We start from the raw sequence: 21,697 nt of genomic DNA, 5'->3' as shown, positions 1-21,697 counted from the left end.
GTCTTCTCCAGCACCAGAGTTCAAAAGCCTCAATTCTTTGACGCTCGGCCTTCCTTATGGTCCAACTTTCGCAGCCATACATTGCAACTGGGAAGACCATAGCCTTGACTAAACGCACTTTTGTTGGCAGGGTGATGTCTCTGCTTTTTAGGATGCTGTCTAGATTTGCCATAGCTTTCCTCCCCAGGAGCAAGCGTCTTTTAATTTCTTTGCTGCAGTCCCCATCTGCAGTGATCTTGGAGCCCAGGAAAATAAAATCTGTCACTATCTCCATTTCTTCCCCTTCTATTTGCCAGGAATTGAGAGGGCCGGATGCCATGATCTTTGTTTTCTTGATGTTGAGTTTCAAGCCAACTTTGGCACTCTCCTCCTTCACCCGCATCAACAGGCTCTTTAGTTCCTCTTCACTTTCTGCCATTAGAGTGGTATCATCTGCATATCTGAGGTTGTTGATATTTCTCCCTGCAATCTTGATCCCAATTTGTGACTCCTCTAATCCCGCATTTCTCATGATGTGCTCTGCATACAAGTTAAATAGGCAAGGCGACAGTATACAGCCTTGCCGAACTCCTTTCTCAATTTTGAACCAGTCAGTGATTCCATGTTCAGTTCTCACTGTTGCTTCTTGACCTGCATATAAATTTCTCAAGAGACAAATAAGATGCTCTGGTATTCCCATCTCTTTAAGAACTTGCCACAATTTGTTGTGCTCCACACAATCAAAGGCTTTAGCATAGTCAATGAAGCAGAAGTAGACGTTCTTCTGGTACTCCCTAGCTTTCTCCATGATCCAGCGTATGTTGGCAATTTGATCTCTAGTTCCTCTGCCTCTTCGAAATCCTGCCTGTACTTCTGGAAGTTCTCGGTCCACATATTGCTGGAGCCTAGCTTGTAGGATTTTGAGCATAACTTTGCTAGCATGAGAAATTAGTGCGATGGTGCGGTAGTTTGAACATTCTTTGGCATTGCCCTTCTTTGGGATTGGAATGTAAACTGACCTTTTCCAATCCTGTGGCCATTGTTGAGTTTTCCAAATTTGCTGGCATATTGAGTGTAGCACTTTTACTGCATCGTCCTTTAAGATTTTGAATAGTTCAACTGGAATGCTGTCACTACCACTAGCTTTATTGTTGCTCAGACTTCCTAAGGCCCATTTGACTTCACATTCCAGGATGTCTGGCTCCAGGTCAGTAACTACCCCATTGTGGTCATCAGGGATGTTAAGCTCGCTCTTGTATAGTTCTTCTGTATAATTTTGCCACCTTTGTTTGATCTCTTCTGCTTCTGTGAGGTCCCTACCATTTTGGTCCCTTATCATACCCATCTTTGCATGAAACGTTCTCTTCATATCTCCAATTTTCTTGAAAAGATCTCTGGTCCTCCCCATTCTATTGTTTTCTTCTATTTGTTTGCACTGTTCATTTAAGAAGGCATTCTTATCTCTTCTAGCTTTTCTCTGGAATTCTGCATTCAATTGGGTGTATCTTTCTCTTTCTCCCTTGCCTTTCACTTCCCTTCTCTCCTTAGCTATTTGTAAAGCTTCCTTAGACAGCCATTTTGATTTCTTGCATTTCTTTTTCTTTGGGATGGTTTTAGTTGCTACCTCTTGTACAATGTTGCGAACCTCCGTCCATAGTTCTTCAGGCACTCTGTCTATCAGATCTAATTCCTTAAATCTATTTGTCACCTCCACTGTGTATTCGTCAGTGATATGATTTAGTTCATACCTGAGTGGCCTAGTGCTTTTCCCTACTTTCTTCAATTTAAGCCTAAATTTTGCAACAAGAAGCTCATGATCTGAACCACAATCAGCTCCTGGTCTTGTTTTTATTGACTGGATAGAACTTTTCCATCTTTGGCTGCAGAGCACATAGTCAATCTGATTTCTGTGTTGACCGTCTGGTGATGTCCATGTGTAGAGTCGTCTCTTGGGTTGCTGGAAAAGAGTGTTTGCTATGACCATTGTATTCTCTTGACAAAATTCTACCAGCCTGTGCCCTGCTTCATTTTGTACTCCAAGGCCAAACTTGCCTGTTATCCCGGTTATCTTTTGGCTTCCTACTTTAGCATTCCAATCCCCCATGATGATAAGCACATCATTTTTGGGCGTTGCTTCTAGAAGGTGTTGTAGGGCTTCATAGAACTGATCAACTTCATCCTCTTCAGCAGCAGTGGTTGGGGCGTAGACCTGGATCACTGTGATGTTGAATGGTTTGCCTTGGATTCGAACTGAGATCATTCTGTCATTTTGGGGATTGTATCCCAAGACTGCTTTTCCTACTCTCTTATTGATTATGAATGCTACTCCATTTCTTCTGCGAGATTCTTGTCCACAGTAGTATACCTGATGGTCATCTGAATTAAATTCACCCATTCCTGTCCATTTTAGTTCACTGATTCCTAAAATGTCGATGTTCAGTCTTCTCATTTCTTGTTTAACCACGTCCAGCTTGCCTTGATTCATGGATCTGACGTTCCAGGTTCCTATGGAATAAAAATCTTTACAGCATCGGACTGTCTTTTCGCCACCAGTTACTTCCACAACTGAGCGTCCTTTCGGCTTTGGCCCAGCCGCTTCATTCATTCTGGCGCTACTCGTACTAGCCGTCTGCTCATCCCCAGTAGCATATTGGACACCTTCCGACCTGAGGGGCTCATCTTCCAGCGTCATATCGTTATGCCTATTGGAACTGTCCATAGAGTTTTCATGGCAAAGATACTGGAGTGGTTTGCCATTGCCTTCTCCAGTGGATCACCTTTTGTCAGAGCTCTCAGCTATGACCTGTCCGTCTTGGGTGGCCCTGCACGGCATAGCTCATAGCTTCACTGAACTACGCAAGCCCCCTTGCCACAACAAGGCAGCGATCCTTGAAGGGGGTAAGTAGATCTTAATACATAAAAGATGTTTTGGGAGAGGTGCCTTACATTTATACATTTGACTGCACCTACATCTTGGATGCCACTATTCCAGGCTTATCTCAAAAAAATTAAAGAGCAATTCTTCTAATACTAGTAGACTTTGCAGAAGAATTTTAAGTGAACAGAGAAAGAAATTAACCAAGGAACTAATTAAACTGCTCCTTCACCTCTCCATAAGCAAAGATCCTTTAAGTAGCAGCAGAAAAATAATGCTGAGCGATTGATCTCTGAAGAGTTCGTAGCTTCATTCAGAAAGAATGACGTTCTCCTTTTCTCTCAATATCCCTTTCCTTTTATTTTGCATTTTTTACTTAGATTATGAGTCTATAGGCAGGCTTCTGGAAAATGATACAGGCAATTTAGCTGATTTTACAAACACAATAAATATGACTGTGATGACATCAACTGCTAGAATGGAGTAATCAATGATAAACAATTTTTAAAGATACAATGACCCACAAACATATACACAAAAGCTGATATGTGTGATTCTTAACTTGCCTGACTGCTATATCAACTGTTCTTTTATTTATTTATTTTTAAAATAATAAATAAATTATTCACATGGAACTGAATTTAGATTGCAACTATATTTTGCATAGAAAAGTCACAGGTGATTTTGTTTCACTTTTTAATTAATTGCTTCGGAAAATGCCCAGATTCCAAATCGTTTTATAATTTTTCCATTAACAATGACCACTTTTCCTCCCCCTTGGAATGCCAAGCCTTTCATTTGGCAGCAGTCATAGTTTCCTCCCTCTGCAGGAACCTTGGAACTGGATGCATGTCTCAATCCCGTGCATCTGACAAGTTCACGTATCGTACTTCTGAGGGTAAGCATCCGTTTTTCTCCTTGTCTTTGGCTTAACATTCATTTTACATCATAGTCAATCTCTGATCTACATGTGAAACATACACTCCGCTTACAAATTCAGATATATGGACAAGACAAGGTGCCTGCCACAGCAGTCACAGTAGCAAGAACATATTGCAACCTTGTCCCCGAGAGCAGTTATCAGCTTCCCGGGAGGGGGGGGTGTCTTGCAATATTCTGTGGCCAGAAATAAATCCTCATGCAAGATCTTGTCCTGCAGTGTTTACTGCTTTACCTTAGGACTGTTTAATCAAAATTAAAATATCGCAATATCTAATAATAATTCCACTGACCATTGTGTGAACAGTGTAAACTGCAAAACAGACCAGCTACGCAGAATGCTGGGGTCACTACATACTCAGGGGGCTTCCCAGGCATGCAGAAAAATATGACCAAAGAGTTGCCAAAAAAACAACAACCTTATTTTGAAAAACCATCTGATGAGACTAAATATGTTCCAGAAGGGGCAGAATGTTGAGAGTTCTTGAATGCCAGTTAAAGGATAAGTGGGGGCAGGAAAAGAAATCAGCCTGCTCTAGCCCTCGAGAGCTTACAAAATCTTGGAGGAGGAGATTTGAGGAGGTGAGATAAGACTTCAGAGCTGTTTTGCCCTCCTGCAATTCCTCACAAGCCCCAGCTTGTATAATGACTATTACATTAGATGAATTGTATTTTATAGTTTTCCGTCAACCCCCAGGCACCATCAAATTCTACTTATAAAGATAGCAGATCTGTAAATATCTGATACTTGTCTGATACTTATCTGTTCATCTAGGCCAAATACCAAATGTATCTGGTCAAACAGGACACTCAGAGCAAGCTGGAATAGACAGCCACAATTCACAATCCTGTGGTTGTATATGGTGCTTCCCTAGCCAGTGAATCTTAACACAGCAAAGGTCACTAATAGTGATATGCGCAGTCTCTGATCATTCTTCTTCTACCCAGACAACCCAAACTTTCATATGTCAGTCCCGCCCCCCGGGGCTTAAAACTACATTTGCTGCTTTTTCAGGGCCAAGAGACCAGTACATAAGGACTTCAGCCACAGGAGACATTGGCCATCCCAGGCCATAAAGGCATCACAAACAGGTGTCGCCTCTAGAAAGCTCACAGATCTTCAATCGGTAATCTTCATCTCTACTGTAATCCAAAGACAAATGTAAATGAAAGATCAAAATGTGGGGGGGAAACTGTACAACGTCAAACATAATACGTCATGAAAAGATCTTTCTTTTACTATACACTGTTTCAAAGAAAAATTGAATTTAAAAATGAACTTTTAACTTGTTCCAGTCAACAGAAACTGTTCCAACAGCACCACACCACATTATGGGAGAGATATATGATTAGATCTCCTAGCATATTTTTATTTATTTTACCTAGAAAATGTGTATGCCGCCTCTCCCAGCGTGCTAAAGGCAGCTCACAGGAATGTTGATAATAACAACGCACGTATGCTTAATGATAAAAAGAAGCAGGAGATGCAGCTTGGGGCCATGGTACTGGGAGGGTTAACCCTTCCCTCACTGCTTACCATTTCTCAATACATCAGCCCTTCTAAGCTGCTATTAGCAAAAGTAAGGGAGAAATGGTATAATAAGAATACCTATCTGAAATTATGAGAAGATTCAGGATGGACAAAACAAGGAGGAGCTGGTTCTTATATGCTGCTTTTCTCTACCCAAAGCAGTCTCAAAGCGGCTTACAATCGCCTTTCCTTTCCTCTCCCCACAACAGACACCCTGTGAGGGAGGTGAGGATGAGAGAGCCCTAATATTACTGCTCGGTCCACACTCCCAACCACTACACCAACCACTACTTCTATACATAATGAGTGATTAAAATGTTTAATTCACTGCCAGAGGATGTAGTGATGGCTACAGACAGCATTAAAAAGTGGTTAGATAGATTGATGAAAGATAGGTCTATCATTGTCTACTAGCCATGATGCCGAAGAGAATCTCTATATTCAGAAACAGTCAACCTCTGAATTCTAGTGCCAGAAGACAACATCAGGAAAAGGCCTTGGTCTCTATGAACTTTTATTGGCCATCCAGAGGTTCTAGTTGGCCACTGTGTGAGACAGGATGCTGGACTAATCTGATTCAGCAGGCTAATAGCAGCTTGGGACTTAGAGTGAGGTGGGTTGTCCTACTGGGCAAATATTAGGATCCAAATTGCCACCTACTGTTCTTTAATGTTAAAAAAGCACCAGCAGATCCAGTCATGAAACGCTCTCAGATCTTCCATGTACCATACAATCTTACTTGAAAATTGTGGAAACCATTGTATAATTTTTGTAGACATTTGCCTGAGATTCTATCTAACACTTGCAACTCTGCTCAACTCTGTATCCTCAGCAACATTCATTCATTCATTCATTCATTCATTCATTCATTCATTCATTCATTCATTCATTCATTCATTCATTCATTCATTTTGATGATTTGTATTCTGCCCTCCCAGCAGGCCGGCTCAAGGTAATGAACATCAATAACAGTAACAATAACAGAAATTAAAAATTAATACATTATAACATGAATAAGCAGTATAAAATCATTTAAAACCACATTCCATAAACTAGCAGCAGCAAATTAAATATATTTCTAGCATGGTCTCAATTCAGATGTGGGAGTATTTTTTACAGGAGGCCCATTGATGTAATTTCATTACAACTGACACATGCAGGCAATTAGCGTTGCTGAATACTCTACATAATCCATCACACACACTAGCATAAGTGCTGTTTTACCTGATTTGCTGAGAGGAATTCCTGGTTATTGTCATTCATTCCCATATACATGTTCTCTCCGTCAAACTGAAAAGACAAAAGAAACCAGGATATTAGCAAGAAGTTGAAAATATGAGAAATAAATTATTGTTACTTACTGCAAAGCTTCATTTTCTGCTAAAAGTCATGCATCTAATAGTTACAGAACAAACAAATCCACAATAGTAACTTAAACTTGTAAATAAGATTGGTCCATATTGAGCTAAAAGGTACCTCCATTAAGGAAAGCTACTCAAAAATCAACTCAGTTGTAGCCCCAAACACTTAATGGAGTTTCCACCTTCTTACACAAACCTGCATGAATTAAAGCAAGAATTAATTTTTATAAAACCACAAACAAATGACTTGGTATTTTTGCCCCCCCCCCCAAAAAAACAATATCGCTTGTAGAAGACAAGATGTGATCATTTATTCACTTATTATTTATACAAGCCTTTTCCCCAAATGTAGATCCAAAGTGACTTACATCGTTCTCCTCTATATCACTTTACCCATACACACACACAAATCCAGTGTAGGTTGGGATGATACTGTGTGACTGACCCTAGGTACCCAGAAGTCTTCCTTGAAATAGTGGGGATATGAACCTGGATCTTGTAGATCCTAGTCTGACTTCTACCCACAATACTACACAATACTAGAAACAGAAGCAACCAGCCTGGCAAAAGAAGAAAATAAAATCACTGAGCTTACAGCTTAAATAAAGGCAAATGAGTGAGGCTCGATTCACACATAACACAAAACTATGGTTTAATTATGCTAATACTAGGAGAAGTTGTAGAAAAAGGTGAAGACCTAAAATGAAATGGCTTGACTCCATGGCCCACAGTTTGCATGACCTGAGCAAGGCTGTTAATGACAGGATGTTTTGGAGGTCATTAATTCATAGGATCACCAGAAATCAGAAGTGCCTTGATGGCACATCACACAAACACACATAGTTAGCAGGCAGGCTGAATGCAGGCCACTCTATGAACTGGTTAGTCAGGATCAATGAAATCGGTATCTGAAATCATGGTTCAAAAATGATTTATTATCTACACAGTCCTAAATTTCACATGCTGGATTTTAATCCCGGCTTGATCACTGGTATAACCCTTACATATTCCCTGGCTGTAGATAAGCCTGGCCGACACAAATAATGAAAATAGTACTTATTGAAGCAAACGAGTATGAGAGCTTCATAAATCATGGTTTCACAAATCAGCCATATTTAACGTCTGACTTGACAATACACAAAAGTCCTTCTAAGGCCACTGGCTATTAGTGCAATTCTAAAAACACCTTCCTTGGAATGAGTCTCATTCAATAAAATGGGGCTTATTTCTAAACACTCTTGTTTAGAATTCCTTCTATCCATGCACAGTACAGCATTATTATACCAGCCCTTTTGCATTATTATTATTCTATTTCTTATAAAGCGTGTAGATTACAGTTCCTAGGCTGCATAAATTCTTAAATACATAAATCTAAAACAAACCACAAGGGCATTCACGACAAAAAATTTAAACAGTACTCTCCTTTTATCGCTCACCTTTACTCTTTACCTTATCAGCATGAATCTGTAACAACTGCTTTTGATTCTTATTCCTCTGAGCTGCAGTGGAGCAGCACAGCAGAAATAATGCACGGATGGTGAAGAATCACTTAATGGGAACACAACAAGTGTTTTGAACTAGAGTGATCACAAATGTCAAGCAATCATCACAGCAGCCCCCCCCCCCTCTCCAAGCAGGTACTTATTCTGAACGTTCTAGCCCCAAATGCCTGTTAATAAGCATACAATCTAATGAAGCTCAAATGGAAAATATCCTTTGTTTTCAACCAGGCTGTAGACAGATGAATAAGCCTCAAATCCCTCTCTCTTCCCCACATGTTCTGAGAAATGACTGAAAACTTTCTGGTTTTAGAAATCTTCACTGCAACTCCAATTTGTTGTAACATTCAAATTTGAATCTTTTTCCAGATGAGGTTTAGTTGGGATTCTAATCCAGAGATGCATCCACACAAAAAATCATCCACATTTTTTTTACAAGGCAGCAATTAATTTCAATATTTCAAAAAAGAACACCCAAAACAACTATTATTGTAAATTACAGAAAGGGACCTTTCATCAAGAGCGAGCCAGCTTGATGCAGTGGTTAAGAGTGGCAGCCTCTAATCTGAGGAAGCAGGTTTGATTCCCCAGTCCTCCTCCACCTCCAGCCAATTGGATAATCTTGGGCCAGTCATGGTTTCTTTCAGAGCTCTCTCAGCTCCACCTACCTCACAGGGTGTCTGTGGCAGGGAGAGGAAGGGTAGCCAAATGTAAGCCCCTTTGATACTCCTTCAGTTAGTAAAAAGTAGGGTATAAATACCAACTCTTCTTTTTCTTCTTCTCTATTGATAAGAAGTGACTGGTAGGCAAACATTCTATGGATTCTACCTAATGCCAGTACCGTGGGCTGCCAAATAAATAACGGGCATGATTCTGATTTCATTATATTATTTCTATGAGTGCTGGCATGTCAGTACAATTGATCTGTGAACTGTTCCATGAAGCCAAGAATAGCTCTTTGGAGGTTGCAGCTTCCCTTTATTATTTCATGTGTTTTGTTAACAAGGGCAGGGATAAGGGGCTGCTCCCCACAGCACAAAGTGCTGCAGAGACCTATTATGAATGGCAGAGGCTGCACCAGGCCACCGCTGGTTTCTTGCGGAAGGGCGGCATGCCCTGCCACTCCTCATGTATGAACAGGAGAAGATTTCCCCTGCTGGACATGGTCTGCACGGTCTCTTACCTCTCTGTTGATGGTGCCTGCAGTGAAAAAGGGAAAATGGAAACTATCTGTGTTCCCTTAATGCTGGACACCAGAGGCCCTAATCCAAGCCAGGCTCAGGAGGAGGCCAGTACAGAGGTGATGTCATGCATAAGGGGGATTAGCTCCACTACCACACGAGTGCCGGTCCAGCCTTTTCCCTCCCCATGTGCATAGTCGGTCAGTGTTTCCACTATTGATCATTTAGAAGAAGAGAGTTGATTTTTATACCCTGCTTTTCACTACCCAAACTGGTTTACAGTTGCCTTCCCCAGAACAGATACTGTGAGGTAGGTGAGGCTGTGATTGGCACAAGGTTACCCAGCTGGCTGCATGTGGGGGAGTGGGGAATTAAACCTGGTTCCAGATTAGAGGACACTGGCCTTAACCAATTCACAAAGCTGAAGTCATCTCCAAACAAGAAAAATGTTGTCTTATTAGTGCAACAGTCATTAATAGCTGCCTTTTGTTTTTTTAATAGTTGCTTATTTTTACTTATTTCAACTGCATTCCTTTTAAAAATATTGTGAAAGTGTAGGCTGAATTACCAGACAAAAATTATTTCCATTTAGTAAACTTACTTAACATTGTCAAGATTTCATTATATGTTTTCTAAAGTTTGTTATTATTGTAGAAACATTAAATTAACTAGCTTGTACTTAATAAAAAGCCTATTAATGATTGCAGTTTTTAAAAAGTTTTTAAAATATGCTTCATAATATTTGACTGTTTAAATGACCAACACTTTTTAGTCTATTCAAAGAGACAACTGCCATTGTAATCTGTGCTAATCTAAACAGTTCATCACTAGATATTCTAAATTATTAGAACTGGCTCCAGTAAGGACAGGATAAACAAATGTGGGGTTTAGCACTGCACCAAATATTAATTCTGTCAGCTGAAGCCCACCCTTGGCCCAAAGGCTCTCCCCTTTTTCACATTTTATGAGGACAACATTTCAGAGAAATGGATTGGGCTGAGAGGGAGTGACTGGCGTTTGGTCACTCAGCAGCCTTCAATGCTGAGTAGGGGTCTGAAACCAAGCCTTCACAGTTCCTTGTCCAATGCTCTAAACCAGGGTTTCATGAAAAACAGGGGTTTCTTGCTGGAAAAGTTTTCCAAATGGGTGGGAGTTAACTAAATATTGTTAAGCATTATATATGGTCTTGCTGACCCTCCCTCCCCCTACCAAAATGGCCAATGATGGGGCTGAAGGGGGTGGGAGGGTGCCCTGGGCAGGAATGTACACAGCTATGCTTCTTGACCATATTCTGCACGATCACGCCACTTCAGGGATTTCTTAATGGTAAAAAAGTTGAGAAAGGCCGCTCTGACAACACCACATCTACCACTATAATTTAAACAAGCAGAGAACTTATCTACTTGTCCCATGCATGTTCCTTTATTCATTCAGCATCTAATGATTTCTGTCCATAAGGCAGAATCTAACTGCATCACTTCCATTCTAGAACCAGGCAGGAAACCGAGTTTGTCTTTCATATGTATACCTTTTTAAAAAGGTTTAGTTCCTTGAAAGCCTGTTAAGACATGTTGTTTTATTGTTTTATACTATTCTTGCCCAGTTCCAGTAACTACGATAAAGAATGTCTTGAAAAGTACTGTGCTCCCATCTGCCAACCAGCGAAGGCAGTTTTGAGCAGCCCTCAAAATGTGGTGAAAATTTTAGAATTTCCTTCCTAAAGATGAACTTTTCTTTCGCTCCTCCAGGCATTTAGGGCACGAAGAAATTTATTATAAAATGGAAGTAGAGGTTTTTCAGTTAAATGTTTGCCAGTTGTACTACAGCCAGGCACAGTGGATAAGTAATATATACTAGACTCTTATTATCATTGTGGTGCAGAACGTAGTTGAAGACAATTTACTTCAGCAAGCCATACTGATTTACAGTAGAAACAAAACCATTTAATATTTTCCTTTCATTAGGATAAGTTTCTCCTGGTTTCGATTAGCCATAGCTCCTCATGCATGTCGAGATATTAATCAATTTTCAGATATATGGACATACATTCATCATACTCTATTTCCAATAAAAATTGATCAGATTCATCTTCAATCACCTAAGCATCCTGTGCAATGGAAACAGTTTTCTTTATAGTTCTGTTGATTTGGGATAAAAACTACTCTGGAACTATTTTCTAAATTGTCCTCTTCCTTCTACACAGTTGCTTATTCAAATATATATTTCATTTTCTGTGCCCAGGAAATAAAGACAGGGGAATTTACAGTAGAGAAAAGATGTGTAAGGAACACCTCAGAAAGCTTTTATCTGTTATCTTTATTTGGTTAGTTTTTATAGATGTATTTGCAAATTACAACAGAATTCCACTATTAGAAAAAGGTTAATATAAGGTCCCAAAGAGTGTTTTAAGATGGTGCAATGTATATTATTTTACTTTGTTGTTTAATAAAACAATATTTGTATATGTAATCTATGGCAAGGTGAATAAAGATCCAATATAAAATAATTGATTTTATTATTTATTTATTTGTGGCTTGATTTGCATACTGCCCCTCTAGGACTAGCCTTCCCGGAGCAGTGAACATCAGCAAATATACAAACATTTGTGTCATAAAACAATACCTAATATATAATCATGGTTAGATTAAAAGAATTAAAATTGCTGGCCATTTCTGAGATATCGATGTTATAAAATAGAGAGCCAGCTTATACGATAACATCTCTATCAATGTTATACAATAGAAAGCCAGCTTGGTGTAGAGGTTAGGAGTGTGGGTATCTAATCTGGCAAGCCAGGTTTGATTCTGCGCCCCCCCCCCCCCCTACATGCAGCCAGCTGGGTGACCTTGAGTTTGCCACAGCACTGATAAAACTGTTCTGACTGAGCAGTGTTTTCAGGGCTCTCTCAGCCTCACCCACCTCACAGGGTGTCTGTTGTGGGGAGAGGAAAGGAAAGGCGATTGTAAGCTGCTTTGAGACTCCTTAAGGTATAGAAAAGAGGTATATAAGAACCAACTCTTCTTCTTCTTCTTCATAAGCAACTAAGTCAGGAGGAGTCAGGAGAAGAGAAGGACAGGGCGAGGGAGGCCCAATTTGTGTGTAATGACTTATTTTTGGATGGAAGAGCTTCATCTTAAAGGCCCTGAAGGCCCTGTGGAACCTGATGATAGTTCCATCAGGGCCCTGTTTTTCTCAGCGAGTTAATTCCACAGGCAAAAGCCAGGCAGGGGAGAAGGCCCCAGCTCTGGTTGAGGCCAAATGAATCTCTTTCATGCCAGGGATTCTCAGATGGCTGGTGTTATTTGGCTGCCATGCTCTTTGGGAATGTATTCAGAAAGGCAGTCCCTCAGATCCATAATGCTCTCTGGGAAACGTTCATGACAGGCGGTCCCTCAGATATGCAGGGTTCGGACCATGTATGCTCTGAAAAGCTAGTACCAAAACCTTGAACCGGATCCAGAACTTGACTGGATGCCAATGCAGCTGCAACAAGACATGTCGTATGTGGGCTCCTCATGGTACTTGTGCGAGAACCTGGCCAGCTCCATTTTGGACCAGCTGTAATTTCCAGAGCAGGGTCAAGTGTAGGCCCACATAGAGCAAATTACAGAAATCAAGTTTGGAGGTAACCGTAGCATAGATTACAGGGTTGGGCACTTCGGCGTCCGAAGCGGCTGTTCCTGCCCAAAGCAGCCAGTGCCGCAACCCTAATCACAGTAGCCAGGTGTTCTGGGGCCAGGTAGGGTGCTAGTAGCCTTGCTTGGTGAAGGAGAAAGAACATCAGCTGGACTACCTTTATGACTGGAGCCTCCATTGTTGAGGAGGCATCAAAATCACTCCCAGGTTCTTGTATGATTGTGCAACTGTCAACTGCACCCCATCCAGCCTGACAAGGAGCGCTTCCTGATCCCTTCTTCCCCATCCATAGGACCTCTCTTTGAAGAGTTCAGTTTAAGGCAGCTTGATTTGAGCTACTCTGTCACCACCTCCATACACTGAACCAATGCACTCGCAGGGGAGCCTAATGACAAGGCCATCACTTTAAAAGGTAAGTAAGATTTTGTCTCTGTAGTAAGTTATTTTTGTATCTACTTGTGGAAGTTCACTGGTCACGTCTGATATATGGCCTTACCCATTTGGCTTATCTTACATAGTTTTAGCATACTCTACTATAGCGGTCCCCAACCTTCTTGTAGTTGGGGACCGCCTCCGAAGGTGGGAGAGAGCCAGCGGCCCAGCCGCCGCAGCTGCACGTAAACGCTCACGTGCAGTTGCAGCGCGTGCATGTTTTCGCCACTAGGTGGCGCTAACGTGCATGCGCAGAGCTGCCGCACGTGTGCGTTTTCGCCAGGAGGGGGCGCAAACATGCATGTGTGGCAGCTCCGCACGTGTGCATTTGCATCGCTAGCATGCCAGTGGCCGCGCCTGCCTCTTTTCCCCCCTCTCATTGCGGGGGAGAGGCAGGTGCGGTCGCTGGCGGCCCAGTACTATGACCTTCACGGCCCGGTACCGGGCCGCAGACCGGGGGTTGAGGACCCCCGCTCTACTGTACCCCAAGTAGCTCACCAACCAAGCCTGTCACAGGCAAGCCAAGAAATTTCCAATCTATTTAAGTTACTTCCTATCTCAGCAATTAGAAATGGGATTTTTCTAAACCCTTTTTGTTTCCTCAACAATATTTTTTCCTCTTTTACTGTCTATAAAACATACCCACTCCCAATTACACCTCATGTTTGGGGGAGGAATAGGTTACAAATCAAATGAATAAATAAATTACAAATCAACTGTTAGGGCAGAACAGTTGGAGGGCAGAAACAAATTCAGTCAGTGTAGTGGGACTTCCTTGTCTCCTTGTCTCGCTGTAGCCCAAAATGCCCATTTCTTCTTAGAGACAAGGGGCCACAGGAACAGAATAAGATCTCTCAAGAGATGAAATCAGCAGAAATCATTCCCTTTTCCATTTGTCAGTGTCCTCAATTGTATCCAAGTCCCTTTGTGTAGTATGTAGTGCCATCAAATTTTGACATAATTACTTCTTTATTGGAGATGCTTTTCAAAGCGATACCCAGGCTTTGATATTATTACTTGCTTTGTTTTGCTCATTTTCTATCACACTGTGGATCTGTTGCTGTTAGGATTGATTTGTTAATGTCTCTGGGTTGTCCTGGGTGCTGCAGAACAAATATTAAAACACAACAAGATCATGCCGATGACTTGCTATCTACAATTACGATCGAAATATACAAGAAAAAGGAATCAACCACATTTGCGTATCTGTTACACACACACCACATACAGCCATTAGTGTATTTGCACATGAAAAGGAGTGTGTAGGTCAAAAGAGCAATAACACTCAACCCCACACTATTCCCTGCTGCACCATTATTCCAAACTCCTTTCTTCCCATCCCAGAATGCTCTCATAATTATTAGGTATTCGAGGACTGTATGAGGTTTAGCTACTGTAGCTAAATTGGGAGAAAAATGGTTCGAGCAACAAAGTATAGCAAAGTAAGACAAGAGAGGTTAGTTCCCCCCCCTTTCTGTGTAAAACACAGCCCTTCACACCACATTACTCATGAACAGGGAAGACATATCTTTAACACAGGAGTAGTCAAACTGCGGCCCTCCAGATGTCCGTGGACTACAATTCTCAGGGGCTCCTGGGAATTGTAGTCCACAGACATCTGGAGGGCCACAGTTTGACTACCCCTGCTTTAACACATGAAATATAAACACACATGGTGACTTGCCTCCATCAATCCCAGCTTCTTTTTAATTAGAAGGTAAAAGAAAATGAGGTGTCCGTATAAATGGAGACAGAAAAAAGAAGAGCTGGTCTTTGTACCCCACTTCTCCCCAACGCTAAAGAGCCTCAAGGCAGCTTAGAATTTCCTTCCCTTCCAAACTCCACAACAGACACCTTGTGAGGTAAGTAGTGTTGAGAGTTCTGAGAGAACTATTTCTGGCCTATGGTCATCCAACAGGCTTCCTAGGGAGGAGGAGTGAGGAATCAAACCCATCTCTCCAGATTAGAGTCCACTACTCTTAACCACTACACTATATTGGCTCTCTTTCATGCTTGAGGGTTGGAGGCTTCTATCCTTGAACATTGGGGTCAGGAATACAGTAAACATGAAGATGTCCCAGGGGTCCCTAAATATAAGGCATTTTTTGTGGTGACACTTCATCTGTGCAGTGCCCTCCCAATCAAGGTTCACCTGTGGGGCTTCCTTACTGTCTTTTTAGGTACCAGGTCAAGATATTTCTTTTTTGTCCGGGCTTTTAATTACAGGTTTTACCTTCTAATTTGTTTTATGCCCTGTTTCTGGACTGAAGTCTATTTCATGGATAGTTTTATGCTGTTTATGTCCCCGGGCTAATTCTAAATGGCTTGCTTGTCCTTATATTTAAAATGTGTTATTTTAATTGTAAGCTGCTTCATGTGGGACTCTGGACAGGTGGAATTTAAAAAAATCATACATAAACATATAGTATGGTAAATGAGAAAGGGCAGAAGCAGGTAGAGAATAGGAAAGCCGAGGGTTTAGAAGGAAGGGAGAATAAGAAGTGTGAGGAGCAAGGAAAGACTATTACAAGAGAATAGAGTGTGGGACCATGTAAAGAAAAAAACGGCCAAGAAGTCTACTGAGAAAACAAAGAGCTAATAAAGAGAGAGTCACAATGGGACAGAAGCGACCAAGCAAGCTGTGAGCGGAGGTTAAATGACACCAATAGGAAAGGAAAGGCTATTCGGTATACAGCACAACGATCCAAAAAGAACCAGAACCAAAAAGTTCTCTGAGACTCAAATGCTATTGGATGTATCTTGTAGGCACTCGTGGATCTCACCCCAGGCCCTACCCCCATACAGTTTAATCTTGATTCAAAGCTTTCTTTGGAAAATGTCAATTGTTAAATTAAAACATTTCAATCACTGAGCACTACTAACTTTACCACACTGTTACTGAACGCTGTGTGCTGCAATGTAATGAGATTCTTGATTCTACAACATGAGATTTGAACAGCTAAGCATACCCAGCGATTGAGATGCCACTAAGATATAAATGCTTGTTGTTGCAACAACAACAAAAAGGAAATAAGCAATGTCAGCTTTTCACCAGCATTGCATGGTCTTTTGATTAGGCAATAATGTTAAAGAATATATTTACCCAGAAGTATAAATGGAGCGCTGATTTCATTACTAACTAAAGGTAGGTGGAGGTTTTTGATAAAACTCAGAGAATAAGAAGTTAAGCAATGTGATTAGTATGCATTATATACAGTTAAACCCAATGGGATGCATTTAAATTTCCATTTTTTTTTAAAGAATAAAAGTCATATTAACAATTTTTTTCAAAAAACAAGAAAACTGCACATTTTTGTTTAATTCATTCCAGCTGAAGTATTCAGTCCTACATAACATCCTTCCTCACAAAGTCCTGCAGTATAGCAAAGCAATCCGCAGGGTTGATACTGGGGGGAGAGGGCGGCAAACCCACCTCAGAATGCTGTCATGCCTACTTTGTCAACATTCATTTTTGTCAAGTTCCAGGGACGTGAAATGTTTGCTCCTGGCTGCCTGCCATTCAAATCCCCTACCCACAGGGCAACCAGTGTGTTTTCCTAAAAGAATTATTACACACCGGACTCCTTCTGGGAATATACCACTAAGGTTAGCCTAATCTCTTTTAACTGCAATTTTCCCATTAAGACTTCTTACACAAACTCTTGCCCAAAGTGATCCACTTAGCATTATTCGTTTGACCACTGAAACGAATGGCTTTGCCCCGAGTTGGTAATGTCAAAGAGGGCCAATAGTTCAGCTACAGATTTCTTTAAACCTCCAACACACTACAGGAAACAAAGCAGCAACATTTCCATTTCTCCTTATAGCATATCCCAGCCAGACTGACAGCTGACTTTGTTTTAATTTTAAATACTACGGTGTATATCACCGACCCCATTGCTAGGCACAGTGCAATCTTAAGCATGTTTACTGAGAAATAAGTATTATTGAGTTGAATGGCAATCATCCCCTAGGAAGTGTGCTTATGGTTGTGGTTTCTGTCACTTATACAAGCAAGTTACTGCAACAGCAACACTGTGACTGCACTTGCTTAGGAAGAATTTTGTTACCACTAGATACAGTTGTCTCCAGTTAAATGCACTAAATACAAGATCTGCATTTTTCTGCTGGCCTGGAGAAATATGTCCCATTCCATTGAGAGGGACTCTGTACATAGAAAGGGGGAGCTGAGAGGATTTAATGACATGGAAATAAATAACATCACCTGGTAAATAATCTTCTATTAAAGGTATTGGGCATTCTTTTTCTCCAGGCAGTTGGCAATCCAATTTCTAGTGCCACATAGACAGATGAAACATGAGCAACTATTCTCTTGTTTCTTTTTGAGGCTCTTCTTTGAAAAAACAGAGATACACACAACATTTAAGATGAAATTCTAAAGCATGTTTGAATTTATATCCTGTCTTTGTCACTCAACGTTTCATACAACTTATAAATTTTAAAAATCATAATCTAAAGCATTCTGGTGTACATTCTGGTATTTAGAGTTCAAAAAATACCTGGAAATCCTTTATCAGGATTTTATGGGAATTTTTAAGTAGAATGCAAATTAGAGAATGTTTTCAGCTACTTTCATAGATAATACTGAATAATTATTTGGGTTATTCAGCAGTACCAAATAGCTGATAGTGGAGAGGTTTAAACTTCGAAGGGCTACAAAGTTAACTTTTAGTTCTCTACCCTAGGGGTTTTGCCCATCTTTTGGTTTGGTTTCCAGGTTTTGGGGGGGCTGAAGCCAAAAGCCTCAGATCTCAGGCCAAGGGTGCCAATTTTTTCTGTTTATTTCCATTGGTCTTCTTTTTATTCAGGTATATTTGACAGTACCAAATAGGTGATGATGAAGAAATAAATTCCTTCCAGTTTTGTAGCTTCTGGCTGCAGTTATTTTTGTGGAGTTTTGGACATGGTGGAAGGGGAGGCCAAGGATTTCTGAACCTTCCTTCTGCTTTGGTATTTGGCTTTGGTTCTTTTGTTTTAAACTTGGTTAACATATTTAAATTCTTGGTTCTTTTTCCTGCTTTTTGTAGAGTTTTGTTGTTCTTTGGGCCTGGTGGTTGTGAGGGAGTGCTGAGGCCAATTCCCTTTGGTTTTATTCTTTGGTTTTAGTTCCTTCTCATTTTGGGGCTTTTAGTTTTTTGTGGAGTTTTGTTGTTGTTGGGGGCTGGTAGGGGAAGCCAAGGGTTCCTGAACCTTCCCTTCTGTTTTGGTTCTTGGCTTTAATTCTTTGGTTTAAAAACTTGATTAACATATTCATTTTTTGTTTCGGGGAGCGCTTATGGGGGGGGGGTTAAAGATCTATTATTTTACTTGAATTTTCTCACCCCCCTCCCAATACTTTGAAGTTTTTCTTTCCCAGGAAGAGTGGCTGACCATCACTCATACTGCGGCAGTTCTAAGGCCCTTTAAGAACTACACCGAGATTTTCGCATCTGATAAGGCAAGTTTGGCTCTGATCATATCCATGATCCAAATGGCTCATGAGTACTTGGCCTCCTTTCCAGAGTCAGCAGAAGGATGTGCAGATATGGTTCCAGTAGTATGTGCACTAGTAAAAAGACCATAAGATTGACCTGAACTCTGCCTTCAGCCTTTCACTCAGCAGGTGGCTAATATGTTGATGATCGTCTGTGACCCACACATCAAAAACAAGATAGCTAAAATTAGACTATTTATTTATCACATTTCTACCCTGACCTTCCCTAGAGGCTTAGACAAGAAAGAAGCAGCTGGGCCATTTACTCATTGGATTGGTACTACCATTCTGAATCCACCTGCACCAAAATACCTAACAGACCCCTGGCAGGCGCCCAGGAAAGGGTGATGTGGAAGGTAGTGTGCTCAAGTTCATTCGCTGAGTCATCAGGCACCCCAAACCAAAACTGCATGCTGAAATTAAAACAGCAGCATAAAAACTGTTCTTCAGCTTGATGGAGATGAAAGGTTACAGTAGGATAGTGCAACCTCTGCCAAAAAGAAACCAGCAGAACCCACAGGGGCACTATTAATAATGAAGCTAATTTGCTGTGAAACATTCTTCTTTGTAGTGGCAGGAGGTGGGAATGGGAGAGCCTGTGATGAAGGGCAGCTGCATCACCTAGGCTAAGGCTCCTCCAAGGAGGCAGTGATAGCTAATGAGCTTCTGCCAAGACAGGAGGATCAGACCTCCTCCCTCTCACTTTATAAGGCCTTCTATGGGTTTGCACTTAGCTTTAGAAGAAAATAAAACATTACTGGACTTCTGTGCATTGGGTTGGCCTTGGTTCAGGTGGGCTAGGAAGAGGTCCTGCCCACTCCGCACTTTTGATTGTTCTGCTGGGCTTCTACTACCCTTGCTTCTTAAAGAACCCTAATGTAATTCTTTGGGGTGACATCGGTTAGTTCTTCTGGGTTTACACTGCTGCTTCATTGGCTCTGGACTGTGTTGCTGGGTGCTACTGCAGTGGTTCTGCTGTCCTTGCAACCCCCATCCCCCTCACCCAGATTGTGTTTCAGTGCTTGATATCAGCCCTGTTGAGCTGGCATGTGCCACAATGGCACTGGCTTCTGCTCCTGGGCATTAGTAAGTTGGCACTGGCTTCTGCTGTCCTTGCAGAATATGCCCCTCCCCTTTCTACTTCAGAGATTCTCAGTTGTGAACTTAATCTTGTTGGGTATTGGTGCTGCAACAGTGACACTGGTTCTACTGCTGATCTCACAAAAATCACACACACACACACACACACACACACTTTTTATTGCATAAATTCTCTGGGACATGCTGCTCGGTTTGTATTGCCTTGCTATGCCCTCCTATGGGAAATAATGGAGGATGATGTATCTTCATTTGAATGACCATCACCATCCATGGATGGGGATGTGCATCTTCTTAAAAGTATCCATTCTAGATAGATGGCATTTGCACACCTGGACATATGAAGCTGCCTTTAATTGGCATTTGGGAATATCAGGAAATATTGGTGTTTTTTTTTTTATCCAGTATACCCGAATTAAAGAAAAAAATGTTTTTTCTCATACACCCCTCTCTAAAACCAACAAAATAACCTCCCAGTCCATAAGTGATTAGATCTTCTAATTAACAAATCTATTATTACTGGCGTCCCAGCAACAAAGTGCTGGGACACAAAATGCCACTGCTGACCTATGGTGATCCTACAAATTAATGACCTCCAAAACATCCTATCATTAACAGTCTTGCTCAGGTCTTACAAACTGATGGCCATGGCTTCTTTGATTGAGTCAATCTGCCTCATGTTAAGCTTTCCTCTGCCCCTGCTGCCTTCAACTTTTCCTAGCATTATTATCTTTTCTAGTGACTCATCTTCTCATAATGTGACCAAAGTACAATCGCTTTAGTTCAGTCATTTTAGCTTCTAAGGAGAGCTCAGCTTCTATTTGTCTTTTTCTCTGTCTCAACTTATTTGTTTTTTTTTGTCTTTTTAGCTGTTTATAGTACCCATAAAATTCTCCTCCAATACCACATTTCAAATGAAGCAAAAATGAGTATAGCCAGGATTGAACTATATAAAAAATAAGCTGCAGGAGACTTTGCTTAAGAATCTTGTCTTTTTTAAAACCCCTTCCTGTACAGTTGCCAACAACCCAGAGAAAAGTCCTAGAGGGTCAGTTTTTGGAAATGGACAGGTGAAGTTTTTCTTGGCATGGGGGCAGGTGCAATATCCTTCCATTAAGCCCCTGTTAAAGGGACAATACACTTTTCTTCTGGGCTCCCAGCAATCTTATGTCCCAATTCTAAATCAGATCCTACATAACAGCTACTATTAACTCTTTGAAAAACGTTAGATCCTTTCCAATGTCAAACATCATATGATTCGCAATCCCATTTATTACAAACACAAGAACTAATGCAGATGTAATTCCCATTGTATTCAATCAGAATTACTTCTAGGTAAATCCATTGTTGCTATTATTCTAGTACAGCCTTTCTCAACTCTTTTTATCATTGAGAAACCCCTGAAACATACTTCAGGCTTCAAGAAACCCCAGAAGCAGCACGATCATGCAGCATATGGGCAGCACAGCCCACCTGGGGCTCCTCCCATTCCCACTCCCTGAAGGCCCATCATTGGCCATTTTGGGAGGATGGGATGGGTCGACATGAACATTTATGATCATATTACCCAATAAGTGCTTAACGTTTTTTAAAAATCAATCAATCAACTCCCACCCATTCAGGAAACCCTTCCACAAAACCTGGCTAAGAAAGTCTGCTCTAGTATTTAAAA

The 21,697-nt window shown here is 41.1% G+C and overlaps 1 protein-coding gene across 5 annotated transcripts in view; it reads right to left on the bottom strand.

Annotated features, from left to right (window-relative positions):
- Positions 1-21,697, bottom strand: part of TOX2 (TOX high mobility group box family member 2) — a 298,443-nt gene that overhangs the window by 212,163 nt on the left and 64,583 nt on the right. For all 5 annotated transcript variants that reach the window (XM_077335269.1, XM_077335270.1, XM_077335266.1 and 2 more), the window contains exon 2: positions 6,549-6,614. In XM_077335269.1, coding sequence (XP_077191384.1) covers positions 6,549-6,614 — 66 coding nt within the window. The remainder of the gene's footprint in view (positions 1-6,548; positions 6,615-21,697) is intronic.

Source organism: Paroedura picta, chromosome 4, assembly GCF_049243985.1.
Source record: "Paroedura picta isolate Pp20150507F chromosome 4, Ppicta_v3.0, whole genome shotgun sequence".
NCBI classification, from domain to species: domain Eukaryota; kingdom Metazoa; phylum Chordata; class Lepidosauria; order Squamata; family Gekkonidae; genus Paroedura; species Paroedura picta.
Note: the sequence above shows the minus strand (reverse complement) of the source record. Positions and strands in the feature narration are given on the sequence as shown.